The 24,834-nt window shown below is 36.0% G+C and overlaps 3 protein-coding genes across 7 annotated transcripts; all 3 read right to left on the bottom strand.

Moving 5' to 3' along the window:
* Positions 1-10,352: 10,352 nt before the first annotated feature.
* LOC149654177 (uncharacterized) lies at positions 10,353-13,774 on the bottom strand. The gene is made up of 6 exons (XM_089845566.1): positions 13,457-13,774; positions 13,305-13,382; positions 13,145-13,234; positions 12,730-12,834; positions 12,545-12,662; positions 10,353-12,464 (listed from the first exon to the last, which is right to left on the bottom strand). Exons 1-6 carry the CDS (start codon positions 13,580-13,582, stop codon positions 10,468-10,470), a joined length of 2,514 nt encoding a protein of 837 aa, XP_089701692.1. The 5' UTR covers positions 13,583-13,774; the 3' UTR covers positions 10,353-10,467.
* Positions 13,775-14,733: 959 nt separating this feature from the next.
* Positions 14,734-21,004, bottom strand: LOC149654178 (uncharacterized). Its single transcript, XM_089845567.1, has 13 exons — positions 20,778-21,004; positions 18,969-19,826; positions 17,650-18,545; positions 17,422-17,583; positions 17,157-17,351; positions 16,909-17,081; positions 16,732-16,841; positions 16,610-16,674; positions 16,271-16,541; positions 15,924-16,206; positions 15,404-15,855; positions 15,160-15,342; positions 14,734-15,095 (listed from the first exon to the last, which is right to left on the bottom strand). The coding sequence occupies exons 2-13, from the start codon at positions 19,821-19,823 to the stop codon at positions 14,970-14,972; spliced, it is 3,771 nt and encodes a 1,256-aa protein (XP_089701693.1). The 5' UTR covers positions 19,824-19,826; positions 20,778-21,004; the 3' UTR covers positions 14,734-14,969.
* Positions 21,005-21,414: 410 nt separating this feature from the next.
* Positions 21,415-24,826, bottom strand: LOC149654179 (uncharacterized). Of its 5 annotated transcripts, none has more exons than XM_089845581.1 (9): positions 24,133-24,826; positions 23,888-24,025; positions 23,400-23,561; positions 23,262-23,324; positions 22,591-22,702; positions 22,489-22,528; positions 22,284-22,424; positions 22,071-22,210; positions 21,415-21,991 (listed from the first exon to the last, which is right to left on the bottom strand). In XM_089845581.1, exons 1-8 carry the CDS (start codon positions 24,233-24,235, stop codon positions 22,076-22,078), a joined length of 894 nt encoding a protein of 297 aa, XP_089701707.1. In that variant the 5' UTR covers positions 24,236-24,826; the 3' UTR covers positions 21,415-21,991; positions 22,071-22,075. The 5 variants fall into 5 exon arrangements, with proteins under 5 accessions (XP_089701707.1, XP_089701706.1, XP_089701705.1 ...); XM_089845580.1 differs by having other exon boundaries at positions 21,415-22,210; positions 24,133-24,606; positions 24,677-24,782; XM_089845579.1 differs by having other exon boundaries at positions 21,415-22,210; positions 24,133-24,820.
* Between the last annotated feature and the right edge of the window lie 8 nt (positions 24,827-24,834).

The following is a 24,834-nucleotide window of genomic DNA, read 5'->3' on the forward strand; positions in this document are numbered from 1 at the left end:
CAGTAGAACTCGCGACAGAAACGTTATTACTAGAAATCATCCAAGTGAAATTCTCAATTTGTTCTTCACACAAGTTAACCAAATGATATCGCCAATCATTTATGGCTTCCAGTAAATCTTTGGAACCTTCTTCGGATATCTCGATTCCAAAACCGATATTAACAACCTTATTCGCGAAACTCAAGTCATCAAAGATCAAGCGAAGACTTTGCTCTTTTATGGCAAAGTTCAAGATGGAACTCCATTTAAACAAAGTCTTGTTAACTCCGGATACGAATTGTCTTATCGAAAAAAAATCTTGACTGAGAAATTTCAACCGATATACTACTTCTTTAGGTAGACCTTCTATTTTAATACTGTAGCTGTACGTGTTATTTGCTAAATTACTCATAATATGGCAACATCGTGGACCACTGTATCTTGTAGGATACATTATGGAAATTTTATAGTCACCCATACGTTTCACAATCAAGTCTTTTAAATAATGGCCATTTTTGATCTTGATTGGAATGATGCTGGGAACTGAAGCTACGAAACGACCATCATAGCCCTCGATTTCAACGATAAAATTATTGCCCAGGAATGGTGTAATTCCATGGGAAAAGTCACCGTAAATGAAGTACTGAACTTGGAAAGTGTCATCCAGTCGATATAGTGCTAACGTAAAGAGATGGTTCAGCGGTGAGATGTAGATGCAGTTTAAGCAGTATTCGTTTTCCGAGATCCCGCAAACTACGTCCAAATCTATGTTACTGTTCCATTTATCAAACTCTTTTATTTTACTTTCCAAGCTCTTACGTTGAAATCTTGAATTTAGGTAACAGACGACGAAAAACTCGTAGATCAATTGGTGACAAACACGGAAGACCTTTCCATCGTTGCTAACTAACAAGCCTAGATCTCGAACCATTCTTAAATCTTGCTTGTCGAAATCTTTATCTTCGAAAATTGTGTCTTGGTACGTTCTCGAACGGTGTCCTGTTTTCCATAAATGTTGGGCGATTCGCAAAAATATCGATTCAACTTCTGGTTCTAAGTCTTTGGGACTTCCTACTCTTTTGCATTGTTTTAGATATTCGACTCCTTCGAAAAGTAGCAATTTGCTTAGAAATTCCATGGATGATTTTGGATTGTGTTCATTGTAAATATGGTAGCTAACAACGTACATTCTAGGTGAAATATCCGCAACGAATTTTAAACCTAGGTCTTCTAAACGGTTTCTATACTTGACCGCCATGGCGTCGTCAATTTCGAACGTCTTTTTGATCATGTTTTGATACTCTTCTTTCGGCACCCCTACCAGCGTAAGTTTATAGTCAAAATTGTCCAAAAACCTTTGTGACGTTTTGCCATCGTATTCCAAATCCGAGTAAATAATACGAGATGATTCGAACACTGTGGGATTTTCGAAACCCCTTTTAAAAAAATTCTTTATTTTAATTTGAATTTCTTTATCTTGAATAAATTCGGAACCGGTAATGAACAGGATAACTTGTTCGCTGTTTTGACTCAGAAGTTGTTTTGTCTGATTCAATTTGACTAAATCCTTGTTATTTTTGTGAATGTATGATATCAGCACGTCTTCGAAGCTTTTATGACTTTTAAGTTCCTCGATCATCTTGGTGACGTCACAGACTACTGAGAATTTGTTATTCGTGGTGTCGAAGAATGGACAGTTTCCATTACCGGAAGCGATGCGTAACGCCATGTGTTTTGACCACGTTCTTTTCCCCATTCCGTATTTGGCTTCTAAAAGGAATCGATGTCCGTTCAAATCAACTACGGTCGAAATTGAAGTTATATTGATAACTGGCTCAATGTAGATTCTTTCCAAGTAATACGAAAACTCATCGTCAGATTTGAAGGGATAAGTTCTGTTGCTAAATTTTCGTAGATTTATTAAATTCAAATACTTTTTTAAGTTCTTCTCAACTGAAAAATCATTTGACGAACGATATTTCTATGAATATTGTGGCATGTTGTGATTATGGCATGGAAATATAATTTTTTACCTTTTATTCTCTTTCGCAAGGCGCGTTCTTCTTTATCGCTGTATTTTTTGACGTTTATAACTGTTATATAATTAACTGTTCTATTATCATGATTAACCGTTCTATTATCATGATTAACTCCAACCGCAGTTCCGTGCTAAAGTTTAAAAGTTCTTTGTTTTTGTTTTTTTTTAAGATCGCACTAAGTTGCAAACTTACATAAGAATGAGGGTTAATATTAGCGCCTATAAGGGTATTTCCTTCCGATTTGCCAATATAACTAGTATAATTTGGTTGGTCACTTCTCGTATTATCTTCTCTTCCGCCCTGTATATTTAGTCTCAGTTTATTTCAATTAAGAGGAATTAAGAATGATTAATTATCATCAAAGTCATCATCAACATTTACCAAAACGTTTCCATTAATATTCTAAAAGTTTTCATAGTTTCAATGTGGATATGCTATGGCTAACGCTCTAACTAATCAACAACCGATGCTGCTGTAGCTAAGTGGTGGCGGTTTATAATCAAAAATATATTCTAGGTTTAGCACATAAACTTTTGAAATTTTTTTATGAAATTAACTAAGTTTTGTCAATGATTTTGATGTAATATTATCAAACTATAGCGGTTTAACAATGGTTACTTACTTCGTCAAACCTATTTCTGGCTTGTCTAACAAATACCGCCTGATTTGGTTCTGGTCCACTTGGCAAAATAATTCCTTCTTCCACTTCGTTCTTAAAATTGTAGATGAATTACTGCAGCATAGCTATATTAGAATTAAGCAACTCGATGGACTTACTTCGTGAAAACTACAGCTGGATACCTCTTGATTGGTTTCTCGTCCATTTGACAAATTAATTTCTTCGTGCACTTCGTTCTTAAAGTTGTAATCACAATTTTATAAAACAGTTAAAATCCATTTAACTTAGTCACGAAGCAATTTATAACTCACCTGAGTATTTTGGTTGTCTATATTCGTATTATCAGCGTTTCTATCTATCATATAACGTACCATTGAAAATAAACAATATACTACTAACGGTGTGGCAATTTCTCCGTCCACCTTAAGAGGCCACATTTTGTTTGGTCAATTATGTTAACTAGCAATGACCATCGAGTCTGGAACTCTTTTCTTAATGTTTCCAAATAGTTAGTACTTATTGATTACCGGCACCTACGAAAAATATCGGCTGACTGTTTATCGTAATAAAGCTCGAAGTTATCTTCGTCTTTGCAAACCGCTATTAGCATAGTAACAGTGGCATAGTGTGCTCACACATCCTTCCTCTATTGGTTCTGTATTATCTTGGAACCACCATATAAGGAAGTATGTTTTCATAGGTATATTTATCTATTGTGAAATCGTCTCGTATACGTGGCATATATTTATGAAATGTTTTCGATAAAGGCTTACCTCTTGACATTTCAATCTATTATCTGAGCATTGTTGAGTAATGACTGGCAATTAGAGTACGCTAGCTAGAGTGGCTGAATTTCTATACCCTCCTATCTCATTTCCCCGCTGTTAATACCATTAACCCTTAAAATATGAATAAATAGTACGGCAAGTTGATTATTTTTATTTTTGAAATATACACGTACATATATTTTATAAAATTCGATTTTCACCTGATTTGGTTTCGTTTCATTAAATTTTAATTTTGAATGAACTGGATATTAATTTTTAAATATATTTCTACAAAACACTGGCGGATTATTAATAACCCTAAAGGTGCTCTTGTGCTTTGTAGGAACAAGAATACACACAGTTAATTGGAATCATTGTGCCCCATATCTCCTATGTTAATTTCTATGTGGGCCGGGCTAGGGTACTGTCCGCCACGCATCATAATTCTGACGTCTGAATAACTGCGATTTCATTGGCTGGGAGCAACGTATGAAGGTGGATTTTGTGGGAAGAGCTAAACTTATCATTATGTTACCTTCAAAAAATTATTTATATCTTTATGCGTTGATCTTGCACGCGCACCTGGCCTCCCGTTGCTACCAACCAATGAAATTACAGATAGAAAGACGTCAGAATTATTTCGCTTGAAGGATCATACTCAAGTCCCGCCCACAAGACCCGCATAGAAATTAACATGAAAGATATGGAGGCACAATGATTCCTAGTAGCTGTATACATTCCTGAATAAATTATGGTATGGTTGCAATAGTCTTAGTTTATCATGTTTCTTAGTTGAATTTCGTATTGTGACTGGGGGTTTACCATAGGGTTGGGAATACAATTAAGAAGTTCGCGAAATACTAGGCGAAGAAAAACCTTTTCTTTCAGAGGTTTTTGTTCGAATCTTTTAAAAACGTGAAACATTGCGTAAAACGCGATAGGGACATCAATCAAGTTTCTAGTCATACGCATAGGCAAAATGTACTGAAGAAAATCGTCAATATCTTCCTTTAAGTGTAGTTTCGCATGAAAAATCAAACTTGAAGTGTATTGATTGTTCAAAATCTCTGTTTTGTTGAGATATTTAACGATGATACGGAAAGCTTTTAAAAACATTATATCTTGAAATTTGTCAAGTTTTTCATTTTCTTTGACATAATTGGCTGTAAGTAACTTCTCTTTGTGCAGTTGGTAATAATTATTAATGGATGATTGTCGTTCCGTCATCTGGTCTTGCTTGACCAAATTCTTGTCAAAGTTAGTCAATCTCAGGATAAAACCCCGCGAACCTTTAGCGTATGATTGACACAGTATGTCAGCAATGCTTTGACGCTCGTCAGTAAGGTACTCGATGCACTCCGATGATTTTTGGTTGAAACCTCCGTATACTTGTCCATTTATAAAAGGCAACGATTCTCTCGTGACACCCAATGTCTTCGCGATGTACTCACGACGGTTATGGAACGACCGACTGTCCTTTTTGTTTTCCTTCATGAGATAGACCAAGTCTATGATAAACTGGTTTCTATCACGCGCCCCGTAGTGTTTATAGATGTAAACAGAATAGATCAGAATTAATGGGGATATGTCCAACAAGAACGTCAGATACATTCTCTTCAAACTATCGACGAACGCGTTTTTTTCGACAGTGTCTTCGTTGAAAAGTTTCCGCAAAAGAATGTCCACGTTGTCACGATTGATTTGACTTAGTACGAAGAATTTTTCAAAATACGTTAAGAAACACGGCGTAAACACCGGTTCCGTACTAGTTACCAAAACGATAGTAGCGTTCCCGAAAATTGTAAATGGCTTATTATTACGTTTCAGGACAAAATCAACCTTATCTCGCTGTAAAGGTGACAGATGTTCGTAGCCTGAAAATATGCAGAGAATATTCGACGCGTAATTTCCAATCATTTTCTTTGTATCTTCAGGACGACTGTTTGTCGAATAACTGTGACAGAATTTAAGTAAAATATCATCTAGACTTTTCATATCGTCCCAACCTTTAAATTTGCTCAGGTCGCACGCGATGTAAAGTTTGAAATTTAAATCATCTTCCAAAAATTTAAAATTTTGATTCATGATGTCTATTACCAACCTAGAGCAAATTGTATTTTTTCCAGAGCCGAATTTTCCAAGGATTAAAATACGTTTTATCTTTGGGTTTGTTTGAAGGCAGCCTAAAATATGGGAATAGCTAGCTCGAATCTGTCGACCACCCTTTTTAATGGCGTCTTTTTCGTTTATTTCCGGTTCTACAAAGCAATAGTCATTGGGAATTGAGAAGTTTGGGTCTGTCTCGATGGGGAATACGTAGCGATTGGCTCGACAGTAGGTCTTGAGCAGGGTTTTATTCAGTTCCGCAATATCTGAAATATGATATTGAAGAAATGTACTTATTAAATTGGTTCAGCTTAACTGAATTTCGGTGAATGAAGCTTACCCATAATAGGAGGTTCATATCCTTTCGCTTGGAGTTCCTTTTGCAACCGAATCTCGTTAATTACGCTCTTAGAAATCACAATACAGTGCTAAATAATGAGAAAATAAGAGTAAATTTTGAGTTTTTAATTGCGTACTTGTTTCTAGGCCTAATAGTACTTACATTCATGTCTGAAAATAGTATCTCCTCCATTTCTTGCCGATTTTTACATAATAGATACTAAAGTGAAAGTTTCATTATTAACTTCTAGTCCTCAAAGTCGAACAAACTATAAGGTACACATTATTTACGTTGGTTTTGTCATTATCGGAAATAGTCGACACGTAGAACTCCTTGAAAGTGTCGTTTTCGGTTACAATATCATTTTCGTATTTTGCAATTTCGGTTGAGGCAACTTCATCAGGTTTCTAAAACCATTTGAAAATTGTCCGAAAAACTTCATAAATAATTTTATCATGTTTAACGTTATAGTTAGAGCTCGCTTACTTTGATTTTCTTTTGTCTCACAGAGGCCTGTAAGCGACAAATAACTTGTCTGAGGATACAGGTAAGGTAGTTTACCGTTGGAAAATTCATATTGACACCTTCAAATCAACTTTTATTGATAAAATGATATGAAATCCGTAAAATTTGTAAACAAACTCGATTAATTCTTGAAGTAATTGGTGATTTTCAGAGTTCAATATGGACCCATGCATTATCTTACGAATTATGGGGTGTATTAGCGCACAAAGCTGCAAAATAGACGCGGAAAAAACTTCAATTTTGTTTCCTTATCTTTCTTGATAAGACTTTATCTTCAAACGGGGAATTAACCTGGTGATGTAAATATTCTCCTATAGTTTCACTTCGATAGAAAAGTAGTTTTGAATGGCCTTGATAACGATAATGTCACTTCAACAACTGCGCAGCTATCCGCCAAAAACCATGATACAATAGCATGATCATAAAAAGCTGATAAAACACTTAAATATTTGCAAGGCTTTAAAATTAATAAGTACTTAAAATATGTGCGCATTAGAAAATCTCAAAATGTGTACCTATGTTTCACAAAATCATTACACCAGTATTTGCTTACCAACTTTGGTATTTTTATTTCAATGTAAAAATAACTCTTTAAAGTAGGCTACATTTTAATATAAAATAGAAGGAGAAAAATGGAGAAAGCGTTTTAATTAAAATTTAACGAGTATTCCTTTTTCAAAAATAATCTTAATTTCTGAAAAATATATTAAATTTCTATTTCATCCGTAGTAACTAATTGTTGTAGGGTTAAGAAATAAAGTGTTTGTAATTAACTAATGCGATTAATTAAGGAAGAACTGGATAATGTTTGGATATCTTTAAGCTTGCTCGTTTTCTTCGGCCAAGATGCGTAGAAGTTCCGTCAATTGTTATTGCAAAATAGAGGCGGGGCGAAGTTTAGATGCAGATTTATCTTGCCATTAAAGACACTGCCTTGTAGATTATTTATTTAATGATAAAATATTTTCGGAAAATGTAATTGTTGTTAATTTAGGGGGAATAAGTTGATTAGCAGAAGTTAATAGGTTCAAAATCAATGCTTGAAATTTTTAAAGAAAAAAAACGAAGCACGGATTTCATTTTACAAAGCATGATTTTAAAATATACATAAATTTTGCTATATTTTCGTTTTTAATTTACGTCTTGGTTTAAACTAAGGATACATTTTTTATATAATTTTTAAAGTTTCTTCAAAAATCGTAGAGTGGATGATCGGGGTAACCGCAGTATTTTCCAATCTGAGGTAAAAAATAATTTAGGTTTACGGTGTAAAATCGGTTTAGTTTTCAATAGCTTTAAATATTGTTAAGTTGACAAAAAACTCGTGGATCAAAGCGTGACTAAAGCGGAAGACCTTTCCATCTTTAGTTAACAAGCCTAGATCTCGAACCACTCTTAAAGCAAGCTTGTCGAAATCTTTATCTTCGAACATTTTGTCTTGGTACGTCCTTAAACATAAATGTTGGCCGATTTGGAAAAATATTGAATTAACTTCCGGTTCTAAGTCTTTGGAATTTCTTATTAGCTTGCATTTAATTAGATATTCGACTACTTCAAAACGTATCAATTTGCTTAGAAATTCCATGGCAGTTTGTACCTTGTGTTGCTTGTAAATATGGTAGCTAATAACGAACATTCTAGGCGAAATATGCTTAAGGAATTTTAAACCCAGGTCTTCTAAACGGTTTTCGAATTCATCAGCGGTCACGTCATCAATTTCGAACGTCCTTTTGAGCACGTTTCGATACTCTTCTTTCGGCACTCCTTCCATCGTCAGTTTAGAGTTAAAATTGTCCAAAAACATTTGGGAAGTTTTTTCGCCGTATTCCGGATACAAGAATACTATACACGCTGATTTGAATACCGTGGTATTTTCTAGTCCACCTCTTTCGAAAAATAACTTTATTTTCATTTTAATTTCTTCATCTTGAATAAATTCGTAACCAGTAATGATTAGGAGAACGAGTTGGGAATTTTGACTTAGGAACTGTTTTGCCTTTTTGAATTTTTCTAAATTCGGAATATTTTTATGGATGTACGTTATAAGTACGTCCTCAAAACTCTTTTTGCTTTTAAGTTCCTCGATCATTTTGGTGACATCACAGAGGACTAATATCTCATAATTGTTAGTGTCGAAGAATTCATTATTTTCATTTCCAGAAGCAAAGCTTAACGCCATGTATTTTAACCACGTTTTTTTACCCATACCATATTTTCCTACTAAAAGTATTCGAAGACCATTTGAATCTACTACGGTTGAAATTGGAGTTTTTTGGATGTTTGGTTTAATGTAAATTTCATCCAAGAGATAAGAAAACTCTTCGTCTGATTCGAATGGATATAATCTGTTCCGAAACATTCTCAGGTAGATTGAATTCAGATGCATCTTCAAGTTCCCTGTAGAGGAAAATCAATCGACGAATCTTAATGCTATCGGAAATAATATAATAAATCTCCCATCCTCAGGGAGGTTTCTTATATTACTTCTGATTCGCAAAAATTGTTCTTCATCTCTGAAATTGTTGTAATTTATGGTTCTATTATCATTATAAACTCCATACACATCTCCGCCCTGAAGTTTAAAAGTGGGATTTTTAGTTTAAATATTGTACTAGGGCGTTACATAAACAAGTTTTAAACTTACATCAGAATGATTGTTAATATTAGCGCCTACAAGGGTATTTCCTTTCGATTTACCAATATAAGTAGTATGATTTGTTTGGTCACTTCTCGTATTATGTTCTCTTCCGTCCTGTATATTTAGTCTCAGTTTATTTCAATTAAGAGGAATTAAGAATGATTAATTTTCATCAAAGTCATCATCAAACTTTACCAAAACGCTCCCATTAAAGTTTTAAAAACTTTCATAGTTTCAAATGTGAATATTTAAGGATCTATAACTTATCAAAAATCAGTGTTGCTGTCGCTAAGAGCTGGAGGTTTATATAATATTTTGAAATTTTTTTTTTAAAATCAACTAAGTTATTTTAATGATTTTGAAGTAATTTTATCAATCTAGAGCGTTTAAAAATTTGTTACTTACTTCGTCATGCCCACTTCTGGCTTGTCTAACAACTACCTCCTTATTTGTCTCTGGTTCACTTGTCAAATTAATTTCTTCTTTCACTTCGTTCTGAAATATGTATATGGATTACTGTAGCATAGGTAAAGTCGACAGCACTTAGAAATAAAGCAATTTGGCTGACTTACTTTGTCAAAACTACAGCTGGCTGCTACCTCCTGATTGGCTTTTGGTTCATTTGACAAACTAATTTCTCCGTTCACTTCGTTCTCAAAGTAATAATAAAAATTTTATAGAACAGTTAAAATCCATTTAACTCACAAATGAAGAAATTTAACTTACCTGAGTGTGTTGGTCATTTATATTCGTATTAGCAGCGTTCCTATTTATCATATAACGTACCATTGGAAATAAAGATAATACTACTAACGGGGTGACAATTTCTCCATCCATCTTGCTTGAACAGTTGGGTTTAGACTAGCAATCACCTGCAAGTCTGAGACCCTTTTCGCAAATGCCCTAAATAAAGTTGCTACTTGTTTCTATTTTTTTTTTCTTAATTTATTGATTACCGGCAGCAACGAAAATTATCGCCTGACTGTTTCTCGGAATAAAGCCGAAGTTATCTTCGTCTTTGTAACCGGTAACAGAATATTATGTAGAGTGGTTACGCATCCTAGGACTGTTTGTTCTGTATTATCTGTTGATTACCATATAAGACAGTATAGGTATATTTATCTATTGTGAAATCGTCTCATATACGTGGCATATATTTTTGAAATGCCTTCGATATAGGCTTACCTCTTGACATTTCAAACAATTATCAGAGCATTGTCGGGTAACGACTAGCAATTAGAGTACGCTAGCTAGAGTGACAGAATTTCTATACCCTTTTATCTCATTTTCTCAATGCTAATACCATTAACCCTTAAAGTGCGAACAATTATTACGACCATTTGAATACTTTTATTTTATTTATTTGTTCATTCATTTGAAAATTCATGGAGATTTTTGCCTTTAAGAAACCTTTTAATTTTCGAAAAAAATCCTGAATTCTAAAAATTTAAAGATTATCTAATATTTTTTAAAACGATACTTAAGACAATTCCTTCAACTAAATAAGCATTAGATAAATTTAACTTTGGTTCAGTAGAACTCACGACAGAAACGTTATTACTAGAAATCTCAAAAGTAAAATTCTCATTAAGTTCTTCACACAATTTAACGAAATGATATCGCCAACTATCTATGGCTTCCTGTAATTCTTTGGAACCTTCTTCGGGTATTTCGATTCCAAAACCGATATTAACAACCGTATTCGCGAAACTCAAGTCATCAAAGATCAAGCGAAGACTTTGCTCTTTTATGGCAAAGTTCAAGATGGAACTCCATTGATACAAAGTCTCGTTAACTCCGGATACGAATTGTCTTATCGAAAAAAAATCTTGACTAGGAAAATTCAACCGATATATTAGTTCTTTTGGTATACCTTCTATTTTAATACTGTAGCTGTAAGTGTTATTTGCCAAATTAGTCTTAAGCTGGCAACATCGTGGACCACTGTATCTTGTAGGATACATAATGGATATTTTGTAGTCACCCCTAAGTTTTTCGATCATGTCTGTTAAATAATGGTAATTTTTGATCTTGATCGGAATGATGCTAGGAACTGAAGCTACGAAACGACCATCAGAAAACTCGATGTCGACGATAAAATTATTGCCCAGGAATGGTGTAATTCCCTGGGAAAAGTCACCGTAAATGAAGTACTCAACTTGGAAAGTGTCATCCAGTCGATATAATGCTAACGTAAACAGATGGTTCAGCGGTGAGAGGTAGATGCAGTTTAAGCGGTATTCGTTTTCCGAGATCCCGCAAACAACGTCCAAATCTATATTACTGTTCCATTTATCAAACGCTTTTATTTTACTTTCCAAGCTCTTACGTTGCAATCTTGAATTTTGGTAACAGACGACGAAAAACTCGTAGATCAAATGGTGACAAACACGGAAGACCTTTCCATCGTTGCTAACTAACAAGCCTAGATCTCGAACCATTCTTAAATCTTGCTTGTCGAAATCTTTATCTTCGAAAATTGTTTCTTGGTACGTTCTCGAACGGTGTCCTGTTTTCCATAAATGTCGGCCGATTCGCCAAAATACCGATTTAACTTCTGGTTCCAAGTCTTTGGGCCTTCCTTTTCTTTTGCATTGTTTTAGATATTCGACTCCTTCGAAAAGTAGCAATTTGCTTAGAAATTCCATGGATGATTTTGGATTGTGTTGATTGTAAATATGGTAGCTAACAACGTACATTCTAGGTGAAAAATCTTCAACGAATTTTAAACCTAGATCTTCTAAACGGTTTCTAAACTTGACCACCATGGCGTCGTCAATTTCGAACGTTCTTTTGATCATGTTTTGATACTCTCCTTTCGGCAACCCTACCAGCGTCAGTTTATAGTCAAAATTGTTCACAAACCTATGTGACGTTTTGCGACCGTATTCCAAATCTGAGTAAATAATACGAGATGATTCGAACACAGTGGGGTTTTCGAAACCTCTTTTAAAAAAATTCTTTATTTTCTTTTGAATTTCTTCATCTTGAATGAATTCGGAACCGGTAATGAACAGGATAACTTGTTCGCTGTTTTGACTTAGAAGATGTTTTGTCTGGTTCAATTTTTCTAAATCCTTGTTATTTTTGTGAATGTGTGATATCAGCACGTCTTCAAAGCTTTTTCTACTTTTAAGTTCCTTGATCATTTTCGTGACATCACAAAATACTAAGAATTCGTAATTTGTGTTTTTTTCGGAACTTGTGGAAGCAATGCGCATCGCCATGTGTTTGGACCACGTTCTTTTCCCCATTCCGTATTTGGCTTCTAAAAGGAATCGATGACCGTTCAAATCATCTACGGTCGAAATTTTAGTTATATCGATAACTGGCTCGATGTAGATACTTTCCAAGTAATACGAAAACTCTTCGTCAGATTTGAAAGGATAAGTTCTCTTGCTAAATTTTCGTAGATTTAACAAATTCAAATACTTCTTTAAGTTCTTCTCAGCTGAAAAATCATTTGACGAACGATATTTTTATGAACTCTGTGGCATGTAATAATTATGGCATCAAAATATAATTATTTACCTTTTGATCTATTTCGCAAAGCTTGTTCTTCTGTATCGCTGTATTTATTGTTGTTTATAACTGTTATATTATAAACCGTTCTTTTATTTTCATAATGAACTCCAACCTCATTTCCGTGCTAAAGTTTAAAAGTTTTTTAGTTTAAAGGTCGTACTAGAACTTTACATAAAAAATTCCAAACTTACATCAGTATGACTGTTAATAATAGGGTTAATAAAAAAATGATCCACATTTTCAATGTTAATTGAATAATTATTTTCATCACGTCCCGAATCATGTTTCCTTCCGCCCTGTAGATTTCGTCTCAGTTTATTTCAATTAAGAATAATTTTGAATGGTTAAATATCATCAAAGTCATCATCAAAATTTACCAAAACGCTCCTATTAACATTTTACAAGTTTTCATAGTTTCAAATGTGAAGATGCAAAGGGATCTGTAACTAATCAACAACTGGTGTTGGTGTCGCTAATTGATGGCGGTTTATAAATTAAAAATAATCTCTAGCACATTAACTTTTGAAACATTTTATGAAACTAAGTTTCGTTAATGATTTTGATGTAATATTATCAAATTATAGCGACAAAACAATGGTTACTTACTTCGTCAAACCTACTTCTGGCTTGTCTAACAACTACCTCCTGATTTAGTTCTAGTCCACTTGTCAAATTAATCTCTTCTTCCACTTTATTCTGAGAGAGTTGCACGAATTTAAGTTTAAGTCGACAGAACTTTCAAATAACGCAATTTAATTGACTTAACTTTGTCAAAACTGAAGCAGTCTTCCTCCTGATTCGTTTCTGGTCCATTTGACAAATTAATTTCCTCGTCCACTTCGTTCTTAAAGTTGTAATCACAATTTTATAAAACAGTTAAAATCATTTAACTTAGACACGAAGCAATTTATAACTTACCTGAGTATGTTGGTCATCTATATTCGTAGGATCAGCGTTTCTATCTATCATATAACGTACCATTGAAAATAAACAATTTACTACTAACGGTGTGACAAATTCTCGGTCCACCTTAAAAGGCCACATTTTGTATGGTCAGTTGGGTTTACTCTTTTCTTAATCTCTCCGAATAGCTGATACTTATTCTCTTAATTTATTTATATAAAAAAAACATTTTGTTAACTTATGGATTAACTGCTCCAAAAAAAATCAATCTTTGTCTTCGTCTTAGTAACCGCCGATAGCATAGTAACTGACTGTTATATATGTAGTCTGCTTATTCATTCTACCACTGTATGTTTTGTTTTATCTTTTGATTGTAGTAGGTATTTTTATCTTTTGTGAAGTCGCATACATACGTGGCATGTATTTTTGAAATGCTTGCCTCGAGAAATTTCGTTCTGTTATCTGAGCATTATAGTTTAACAACTGGCAACTAGAGTATGTGATAAACGACTGCTAGGACTGAATCTCTTTCACGTGATAAAAGGCTAGCTATAAAGGCAAAATTTCTATGCCCTTGCAGCTCATTTCCCCACTGTTAAAACCATTAACCCTTAAAGTGTGAACAAATATTACAACAACTTGAATATTTTTATTTTCGAAATATACACGTACATACATATAGAAAATTAGTTTTTCAGCAGTTTTGGTTTCGTTTCAGTAACTGTAAATTTTGAATGAACCGAATATATATTTCTACAATTGTACATAGGCGGACTAGTAAGAACCCTATACGCGCTCTTGTACTTTGAAGTAACAGTAATACACACAGCTAATACACAGTTGTAGCATGATCATAAAAAGCTGATAAAACACTTAAATATTTGCAAGGCTTTAAAATTAATAAGTACTTAAAATATGCGCGCATTAGAAAATCTCAAAATGAGTACCGATGTTTCACAAAACAATTACACCAGTGTATGCTTTCCAACTTTGGTATTTTTATTTCAATGTAAAAACAACTTTTTTGTCATTAAGTAAGCTACATTTTAATACAAAATAGAACGAAAAAAAATAATGGAGAAAACATTTTAATTAAAATTTAACGAGTATTACTTTATCAGAAATAAGCTTAGTTTCTGAAAATATATTAAATTTTAATTTTAGCCGTAGTAACTAACTGTTGTAAGCTTAAGAAAGAAAGTGCTTGTAATTAACTAAGTCTTTCAGCTAATGCGAATAATGAAGGCAACTGGTATTTTTTTTTTTCAATGTAAAAAGAACTCTTTGCCATATGTAAGTTACATTTTAATACAAAATTGAACGAAAAATAAGGAATGGAGAAAACGTTTAAATTAAAATTTAACTAGCATTAATTTTTCAAAAATAAGTTTAATTTCCGAAAATATATTAAATTTTAATTTTAGCCGTAGTAACTAACTGTTGTAAGGTAAGAAAGAAAGTGCTTGTAATTAACTAAGTCTTTTAGCTAATGCGATTAATTAAGGAAGAACTGGATGTTTCGGTATCTTTAAGCTTGTTTGTTTTCTTCGGCCAAAATATCAGTTGCATTTTCCGTAGAAGTTTCGCCACTTTTCTTAGGTTTGTGGCATAAACAGTATAGTTGATGATCAGGGTAAGCGCATTTATTGCAAATCTGCCATAAAACAATTTTAAGTTTGGAGTATGTAATAGGTTTAGTTTTAATAAGGTATAAATACTTCGCAATGTCTTCTGGGATGTGTGGACTCCATAAAAATAATTCCTCTGCACCATGAATACTTAATTTCCGCATTACATTTCGGGCAGTTCTTCGATCCAGGAATGCAATCCAAGTACCTAACAGTTTCTTGGCAACACCCCAGCTTCACGGTTCTATTCAAGTAATCGTCTAAATTCATAATCTGCAAAAAGAAAGATTAAAGAATGTAGCTTGTGCTAATGATCGCCTGATGAAAACTTTACTTTGAAAATGTTCGAATAGAGACAACTATCTCGCAAGGCCTCGTTAACATCGACAGAGTGCGCTTGCAAGATATTCAACGGATTATCGCAATTATTGCAAGAGCAAGTAGGGTTGCAGATCTTGGTGTCCTTAGCGCAGTCGCAACGTAGGGATTTGCAACTAGTTCGGCACGAGCAACAACCTTGAGGTTCGTCAACACTCGTTGTTTTGGATAGGTCAATAGGCGACTTTGAAGGTTCGAGGAACATTCCGGCGCTGGCACCATCTATTTCTGGAAGTTTTACAATACCAGCTATTTGAGTCTCTCGTTTCTTTCTTGATTGTTGAACGGTATCGGGCGAAGCTATAATACGAGGCGAGGTAATCACTGTGATTGATTTCTTCGGTTCTGAAAGTTTTGCCTCCTTAGCTGGGATCGGTATCCCCGGATAGTGTGACGTAGCTAAAGGACCTATCTTACAAATTTATTTTAATAATCATCATGTCATTTTCCAAACTACCATGCTCAACCAAACTTACGTTTCAGTTGAGACTGCGGAGGTGGTTGGACTCCTTCAGTCGGTTTGGTTACTCTAATGTGCATACCTCGCTGTTGCGTTTCAGTCATTTGGGCTGAGGTAGCCCGAGTAATTATAACTGGCGGTAGTGTATGAAAAGATTCGAGTTCCTCGGCCGTCGCTGGGGGTAAAGGTCGAGAAGGTATGGGTTCCATGATAGGAATGCTAAACATTCTAGCAAAACGTTCGTCGAACTGGCACAAAAACGATTTGAGTTTATCCGCTTGATTATTCTTTAGCAATATCTAAAAGATATATATCGGAGTATTAGGTATATAATTGGTAATCGTTTAACTATTTTTTAATTACTTTGTGCAAAGGATGACTGGCTATTTCACCGCTGGTTATGTCAACTCTTTGGGTTGTGTCATAAATACTTTTTGTTCCGGAACTCTGGCTTTTCATTCCGAAGTACATCTCGGGTTGTCGGTTGACTAGGAGTCGAACTATGTTCTCGTGGCAGGATATGACGTCAATTGTGATAAAAGGAACATGGATGCAAAATAGGGCGGTGATGAAACCATCCCCTCCGCTTACTAACGCTCTCGGCAAGTTCAATTCGAATTCGTATACGAAACGTCTAGAAAGGTTGGTATAAATTATAATAATAACAGAGCGTAGCAATAATGGAAAGCTATGCTCAAGTACCTTTTGGTAAAGAGGACCTTGATTCTGTTAATCAGCTTTCTTCCAGTATCAGGTGGAGCGAGAACCTACGCGTACATTAAGATTAGAGTTTACCTTTCCAGTTTTGTAATACAAAAAACTACCTTAAAATTTCCAATTTCCAAACGAATCATATCATAATGACGGGGTCTGTGAACTTTGGCATCAACCTTCCCATCTTTGAACGGTGGTAAATGTTGAACAATGGCGGACACTGTAAAAATGGTTAATTTTAGTTTAGAATGTAAACACCTTGGTTTTAAAAACTGTGAACGGCTTACACATAGTCTTTTGAGTGCCTGGAGGTTGAGCGTTGATGACCGTCACTTGGCCCGGAATAGATGGTCGGTTTACTAGTACTGGAGTGGGTTGGGATTTGCCAGGTCCCACACTCCTTGGAACGACGAGGCTAGTAGCAGTTGGCCCCCGGGCTCTATTGTTCAAGATAGACCATCTAGAAAGACAGGGAAAGAGATCTCTGAAGGGGTGTTACAAACCTGTAGTTTAATATTTAATAATGTTAAGTTACTTGACACAATAGGGCGGTGGTAGTCCCCTAGCTTCGGTTGGCTGGGTTTGAACCCTTGGAAGAGGTTGGCTGCGTACGGCAGAGCCTCCTTGCACTTGCGATTGTTGTTGAACGTAATTCGCTCGGTATCTCTGGTATTCCATCAACTCTCGGGCCGTTCTTTGTCTCCTTAGTTGCTCTATTTTTTCCAACATGCTGTCGAAATTCCGAATTTAGTTTTAATATCAAATCTATAAATAAGAGATGGTACACGGTATCTAGTTACTTCATGTTAGCTCGGGCGGCGTTATAGACTGCATTTTGTTGCGATTCAACATTAGCAAAATTACGCAACTGACTCGATACAGTGGGTTTAGTGGAAAGGTTATCACTAGTTTGTCTTAAAACTACGATGTTAGGTTTTTGCGTACTGACGACTGGCTGATCTCTACAGTTAAAATTTTATCCGGAAAACAATTTTACTTTTTAACAATAAATTACAATTTTAACTTACATTTTCTGATGATCACGGCGGTGTTGTTGACCGTCAGCGCTTTGTGACGCAGTCTCTCGTTTCAAGTTGGCAGCCGATTGTGGATTAGGATGAGTTACAGTTTTACAAGGGGAGGCGAGTAATTGTTTCAAAACGCTAGTCCCTTGAGGTACTTTGACTATTTTGGTGTACTGTTTTTGGTCCTGAATTTTTTGTTCGAACTTCATAACGTTTTGAGATTGTTGGCAATGGGTAGACGAGGTTTGAAAACTTGTTTCGGACTGATTAATGTTTTCACTTTGAGTAGGTTGAATAGAATAGCTCCAGTTGTTGTTAGCCGCACTTTGCTTAATAGTGCCCTGATTGTTGTTCGCACTTTGACTAGAATACTGTTGGCTGATTTGATTTGCTTGGCCTCTAGACTGCTCAATCGAGTGAACGGATTGGTTGAAGGACAGACTTTGTTGACCAGCATGAGGTACATATCCTCTTGTATTTGGATCCAAAGATCGGGTTTGAATCGATAGTTGGTTAGAAGCCTTATTTGTATGGTAGTGGAAAAGGTAATCGTTGGCTGGCAATTGAAAGTTAGTTGGATGTTGTTCTGTCTTGAATTTGGAATAGTCTTTGGGTGATAACTGAGCTTGGTAATAAGCCTGAATGTTACTGGAATCCGCCTGTGGAAATTGGTAACCATACGCGGCTTGCGCTTGAGCCGTTGCATCTATAGGGAAGCACGAGGTTTCCAGAGTTTGAGTCCAGGGCATTGCGGAACTGCAGGATGGAGGGAAGTTAGCTGCGTATTTTGGTGGTGCTGGGTAGGTTTGTGACCGCTGATCAAAGTCAGATGTGGCGGTGCCCAATGGCTGAGACGGACAGTTGTGAGGATAATTTGAATCCAAAGAAGAACTTGTTGACTGCCGTTGATGGAAATTTCGCCGCATGGCGATAATGGAAATCGATAAATATTGGTCCATGTTAATAATAAATTTAAGGCGAATTCTCGAAATATAATACGCAAATTAAGGTAAAAGGTTAAGAGAAAAATTATGACTCGGAAAAATTGCAATTTTCTTGATATAGTTTAGAATTACATATTTTTAAAGTTTACTCCTGGGGTTAGGTTCAAATGACTAAAATAACTAAAGTAGGTTTTAATTATACCCTGCGATTTCACAAATTATCTAATTATATTTTAAACAGATAAAAAAAATTATGCTAGAGCAGCTAGAATAGCATTTTCCGTCATTTAAAAAAATATCTATGTGAAACATGTTCACACGAACAAATTAATTTAGCTTCACCCTGAAATATAATTACAAGAAACTTTCACAACTCACCTGCTGCAACGATGGGTGAACTACTCCTGTACTCTCACTATCAGCACACGGCTGCCACAAGCTTGTCAAGGACTGATGATACAAATCAGTGAAGTCAGGCACATAACCCAACAGGTCGTTATAATAACTATTCTGACTGGAACTAGAATTACTGTTCTGACTACTGTAAAACTCCGGAACCGAGTTCAAAGAGTTCACGGACTCAGTGACATAGCTAACACTTGGAAAATATAAAGGTTCTCCGAAATTTACGTTAGGACGTAGAGTTGAAATGGGTGGTAGTTGTTGAGAGCTTTCGTCCCCATGTTTCTCGTCAAATTTGCCGTTAGGTGAAGAATTGGGAATAGTTGCGCCTTGGGTGCCAATAGGCAAGTTAGCTAATAGGCCTACTTGTTGATCATTAACTGATTTCGCTTCCTCTAACTTATTGGAAGTTGTGACACTATCAGAATTAGTCTTAGGTAAATCACTTGATGCACCATTGTCTGCGCTTTGGGTAATCTCAGTATCTTCCGGTAATTTAATGCTGTCAGATGAATTACTGGACACATTTTCAATTGAAGATGACGTGATACTAACATCAGCCAATGTATCAAGGTTAGTTGTGTCTGAGGTCGAATAGCTTATCAGCCCAGTTAGGGGACAGAGAAAACCTTCACTGGTAGTCACTGAATGGTTGGAATCTGACCCCACCGAGTTAGGTCTAGTGTTAGACGAAGTGGAATCGGATAATTGACTTTGCGTGATTTCTGAGGAAGCTAAAATTACTTCTTCTTCAATAATGTCCGATGTGACAATCTCATTTGAATTAGAAACCGACGAATTTACGTCGGATATATCAGGATTCTCGGCCATGCTCTGTGGAAACGAAGTACATGTGTCATTGAGAATTGGGAAGGCAGACGTGCCTGAACGTGATAGGAATTGGAAAGAAACCTTCGCTCTCTTTTCAAGTTTTCAATGTGCCTTGAAAGGACTTGCAACATCGAACAAATACAATGACAGCCTGACCGTTTAATTTTGAGATATTTGGGGGGTAATAATAATACAAGGGACCAGTGGAGTTGCGTCATTGCCTTGTAGGAACGCATATAGAATAGTGTCAGTACTACGTTTGCAAATGTTCTATCTCTTAGCTCAGTGTCATCCCCCTACTAGGCGCGTACAGTATCCCCTCTTACAAGAGCGTGCCTAGCGGGAGGGATACACAGTCTACACCCCCTTTCTAACGGTACTAGTCTATAGGTCTGTCCCTTGCAAATGTTTCCTGTCTGCAAACATTTTTACTCAAGGTTACCAGTTCCTTTAAAAAATTTAAAACCAATGTTTGAAGTTAAATGGTTCCATAAGTGACTTGAGTATCCCATTTCCCACCCTCCCCGATGGCTAATCTGGCCAAAATGGCCCGTACATTACTGCGGGCAATGGCACGAGCTACATCGCGGGCGGGAAAGTAATTACACCCTCGTCAAATGACTCGTGAATCCCCTACCGCGAAAATTAACCACTGAAAATTGGCCTAAACCATACTAAAACTGAATAATCGAATCGTAAGGGCAAAACACAACATAGTTACTAAAAATCACGTTTGTATTAGGTTACTGTGGTAAAACCTTTCAAGCCTAAAGCCAGTAGGCCAAAAATAGGCTTAAAATAACATAATCAATAACTGAATTGTAATTTTCACAATTATCTATTATAAGAAAACGCTGTTGTTAAAATTGGCCTATAAATAGTAGGCCAAAATCTGGTTGTAATTCATTAAGATGAAGGCTATGTGATAATTCTGACGTAATCTAATTAATTTACCTCAAATTTGATGACCTATCGTAGCGGTGTTGACGAAATCCGTGTTTTTGAATCCTGCCAACTTAGGCGCCTGTCGAACAGGACGAAATTACAAGCACTTTGAACCCCGTGGCGACTCTACTCAAACGTTCGTTGAAATGCGAGTTGCACGGTAGACGTATACGCCTAAACTTGCCCCTTCTTCACGTTGCATTTCCACAATTCCCACGGTTCTGCAGACTGCGATGAAATTTACCCTCCCCTTCCCTCTCTTCCCCCGTGGGAAATTTTTTATCCGTAGTCTAACCAACGGGCGCACCGTAGGAAGTTATTTTATTTTATCGGTTTTAATAGTGATTTTAGTCTTAATTAATATACCGTGTATTACAGAATTTTGGATAATAGTTAACCTAATTTAAGGTAGGAAATATTTTTGATTTTATAATTTAACAACGGTGGATCTTTTCAATATAATTCGTTTAGAAATTCAATTTTATGACTCATCTCGTTCGGCGATGATTTTTCTTTTATGGTCTAGAAAATAAGCAACCTCTATATTCCTAGTCTCTTATCCCTAAGCCAGTATATGGTAAAAAATAATTTTAAAATTATTTGCTATAATTCATTATAATTTAAATTTATTGAAATTTCACTGCGTTACAATAGTCGGGTTTATAAATGGTATTTTTTTTTTTTTTGGAAAGGAGATATTAGAATAATTATATATATCAGAGGTCTAAGGTCAAACCAAGCCGTTGAAAAAACGTAAGCCAGTTTTGGGCACGCGTACATGTAAATGAGGGTCCAAGTCTGTGACATCCTCGCTAGCTTTGGCAGTGCATGCAGCTATTAAACATACATAGTTGACGAAGTGCTACGTCAAGCCTTGGACTCTCAATTATGTTTATTACGTATAAAGTGTTGATGCAACACTCTTAAATGTTGGCGAGGTATTAATTACTAAAGGGATAGTATCACCCATGTTGCACAGCGTTGCTAAGCCTAATTAGTTGACAATGGGTGCCGCTTTGAGAAAATTTGTACTTTTTAAAGAAAGGCGAATTTTTTATCCTGCACATTGCTAGCCTTAAAATAATCTTTCTTTTCGTTATGCTACATCTATTGCGTGAATTTTATGATGAATTACATTACACAACTTTCCAATTATTATGGCGGTTTAAGGGGAATAGAGCTCCAAGGAACCAAGGCTTAAATATTGTCTTTGTATTTTTGACCTTCGGTAAAGAGATGTTTGTTTTTGGGGTCATGCCAAATAAAAACTTGGAGGTTATATTCCCTTTAATCTTTTCGTACCATCCCTATATCAGTTTATCACTGGGTTTGGGCTCTGGAATCTCCTCTTCAACTATTAATCCAATGTCCATTTCCAACTCTAAGAGCTGTTCCTTCAATTTGACGGCTTCGTCGTATGTCGGTGGCAATGACTCTCCTTCCTGATTGGTTAGTTGGATGAATAAATTGGTGGTGAATTCTGATTAGGTTATGGGAAATTTCAAGGTTAAGTACCTCATTGACTACTGAATTGTAGTGAGGAGGAGCGTCCATGGACGGTGAAGGAATTGGGGACGGAGTGGATGGCTCCATAAACTCGAGCCTCACCTCGAGGTCCCGGCGAGGAGTCAAGGCGTTTTCGTCTAATAATGCACTCTGTAATACAGGGGACAAAGTTAGGCGTGTCTGTACGAATTTGGTTCAATGACATTCGACTTACTGGTGGTATGGCACAGTGCGCCCCTCTTCGGTTGTACTTCCTTTAATGGATTAATAATTACAATTAGGCCTACTGAAAGTTAGTTTAATTATAATTACTGACTGCTTGCCAACCAAACACAGTATAATTAAAACCAGAATTCCTCCCACGATGGCCCCTGTCAAAATAACAGAGGTCTGTGAATCGTTTTCACATGTATAGTATTCGATACAATCTGCGCATTAAAACATATTCTTAAGTTGATCATCTCGAGAAGTACTTGGTCACTTTAGCGCCATTATTAAAAATTATTGTTCCGTGGCAATCATAATCCTTTAGTACTAGCTAGTGCGAGTCTGCCATATCGGCTAAAAGTAACGGCATTGTCCAAGGGAGAGCCTACGGTTTCTGTTTACCCCAAAGCAGCTACTCTTTTATTAAATATTCGTGCCCTAATCAATTGTCCTTGCGGCCCATACTTATGTAGAGTACTAAAGGGTTATGATGGCACTTCATACTTATAGTTCTAAGTCTGTTTACACATTAATTTTTTTTCTAAATAATGGCGCTAATTAATTTAAAATTCAAAACGAAATAACTTACTTCGGACTAAGTTACTTTATGGGTCAGCGCTTTCTTATTGGTCACTTATCAAGACTCTTAAAGTATACGCTGCCAAGAAAGAGACTTATCTTTCACGCGTTAATTTCTTTACGCAATCATGTCCAGTAAGTCATTTTTGACTATATCCCCGTTGTGTCAAAGGTCAAATATTGTTAAAATTTCCTACTTACCGGGTCTTTCTTTGGGCCGTGTCCATGGTCTGATTTCTTCGCGTCTTGTATATATTTTCTGGTCTATTATTTTAAGTGGGTTAGTTTGTTTGCAGTGGTTCAGGGAAACGATGACCAATAGGGTCCCCGAGAACCTACCCAATTGAACGCAAAGTAACAATCCAGTGTAGTCCTTCTTAATCGTGTTGTTGGTGTTCACGTCCACGCAGTCGTAACCGCAATTGACCAACTCGCACCTACTTGTCGGACAATCGTTGTCGTTGCTCGTTTTGCATACCATAGGCGTTGGTCTCTCCGCATCTGAAATTATTGCCGAAATGTCATGTTATGTCATAATGGTGTATATTTGAGATAAAATTTCCATAATCAAGTCTTATTGCAAAGATGCTGTTGTACAATATTGTGACGCGTCATATTTTGGTTGTTTCAAAGCTTTGTGAACAGTCACTAAGCGTTATCAGTGTACACGCTGTTACTTTGATTACGAGAAGTATTTAAAAGACCAGAAATTACAGTGCTAAATCGATTAATTCTTTGTCATGGAATTTTATCTCATACCCCATTAAGACTGAAGCATTTTGGAGTTTTGCCTTGGATTGGCAATAAAGTACATTAAAATATCTAACCATGCTTACCTTTCTTGCAGAGCAAAACTCTTTCATGTGGTTCCAAACATTTGTACGTGCAAGATACATTTTCTTTTTCCGTTTCTAACGTCGCTTCACTGCAAGTTTCATAACTGCAACGTACGTTTCCAACAAAACCTGAACACCAAAATCGCAGCAAATCGGTAAGTCCATGTACTTATTTCTCTGTCTTTCAACGCGAAACACGGAAGAAGAAGCCCTGGTAAAACCCTTGATATACGTACCTAAAAATAGACTGCACAAGACATAAACTGGAAACGATCCAACTGAAATCGGTTTCCTTCTTGGCTTGGAATAGCCGACTAGCTTACGAACTTTTCTATTCATCTTATATCAGCCCCATGTTTACTTATTGGTATTGTTAAACGTCCCAACTAGCCCTCAAATACATTGTCCGGGTGACAATGGCTGATTGACCTCATTAGAGCCTTTTTTTTCGTAACTGACCTCTAATATAAGAACGCCGACCTAGAAACCGCGGGCGGTGGCAGCACCATTTTGCGTAGAGAACTAGAGATTCGGGAATGTTTTGGCTGGCGACTCACGGTCTGTCTTCTCCCCAAGCTCTTCATTGATTTATTTTCCTACCATACCACTGGCCCTTTAACTTTGCGCGGTATTGAGGACACATTGTAGACGCTCAAAGCTTGGAAGTCTAGACCTATACTGTATATCTCAGTTCTTAGCTGCCAGTTTTTCTGGTATAGTACGATAGCACAACGGTTAGGAGTTATCTCGCTTCTGGTGCTGAAGAGTTTGCGAGCTTACCTCAAGGTCTATCGATGCTTTGTATTTGATTTTTTTATCGTTATTAACGTACTTAAGTGCTGCTCTCTGTGGTTTGGACTTTAATCTCAACTTTTCAAGACGCGCTTGAACACTAACTACCCATTGGGTAAACTAAATTGTGTTTCATATAAGAGATA

Source organism: Phalangium opilio, unplaced genomic scaffold (genome assembly GCF_054372755.1).
Source record: "Phalangium opilio isolate 3A_F unplaced genomic scaffold, DU_Popi_V2 ptg000079l_1, whole genome shotgun sequence".
NCBI lineage: Eukaryota > Metazoa > Arthropoda > Arachnida > Opiliones > Phalangiidae > Phalangium > Phalangium opilio.

Bases quoted from the DNA above. Each gene is read 5' to 3' on its own strand.
- LOC149654177 (XM_089845566.1), bottom strand. From the start codon at position 13,582: ATGTGGCCTTTTAAGGTGGACCGAGAATTTGTCACACCGTTAGTAGTA. The intron at 12,663-12,729 runs GTAAGTTTGGAA...TTTAAACTTTAG, and splicing joins TTATTAACAGTCATACTGAT to CACGGAAATGAGGTTGGAGT. The intron at 12,465-12,544 runs GTAAATAATTAT...ATGATTTTTCAG, and splicing joins TTTGCGAAATAGATCAAAAG to CTGAGAAGAACTTAAAGAAG.
- LOC149654178 (XM_089845567.1), bottom strand. From the start codon at position 19,823: ATGGCCGAGAATCCTGATATATCCGACGTAAATTCGTCGGTTTCTAAT. The intron at 17,352-17,421 runs GTAACTAGATAC...GAATTTCGACAG, and splicing joins GCCGCCCGAGCTAACATGAA to CATGTTGGAAAAAATAGAGC. The intron at 16,842-16,908 runs GTAAGCCGTTCA...CCATTTTTACAG, and splicing joins AGGCACTCAAAAGACTATGT to TGTCCGCCATTGTTCAACAT.
- LOC149654179 (XM_089845581.1), bottom strand. From the start codon at position 24,235: ATGAATAGAAAAGTTCGTAAGCTAGTCGGCTATTCCAAGCCAAGAAGG. The intron at 24,026-24,132 runs GTACGTATATCA...TTTGGTGTTCAG, and splicing joins CTTGTGCAGTCTATTTTTAG to GTTTTGTTGGAAACGTACGT. The intron at 22,703-23,261 runs GTAAGTAGGAAA...TTTAATGCGCAG, and splicing joins ACGGCCCAAAGAAAGACCCG to ATTGTATCGAATACTATACA.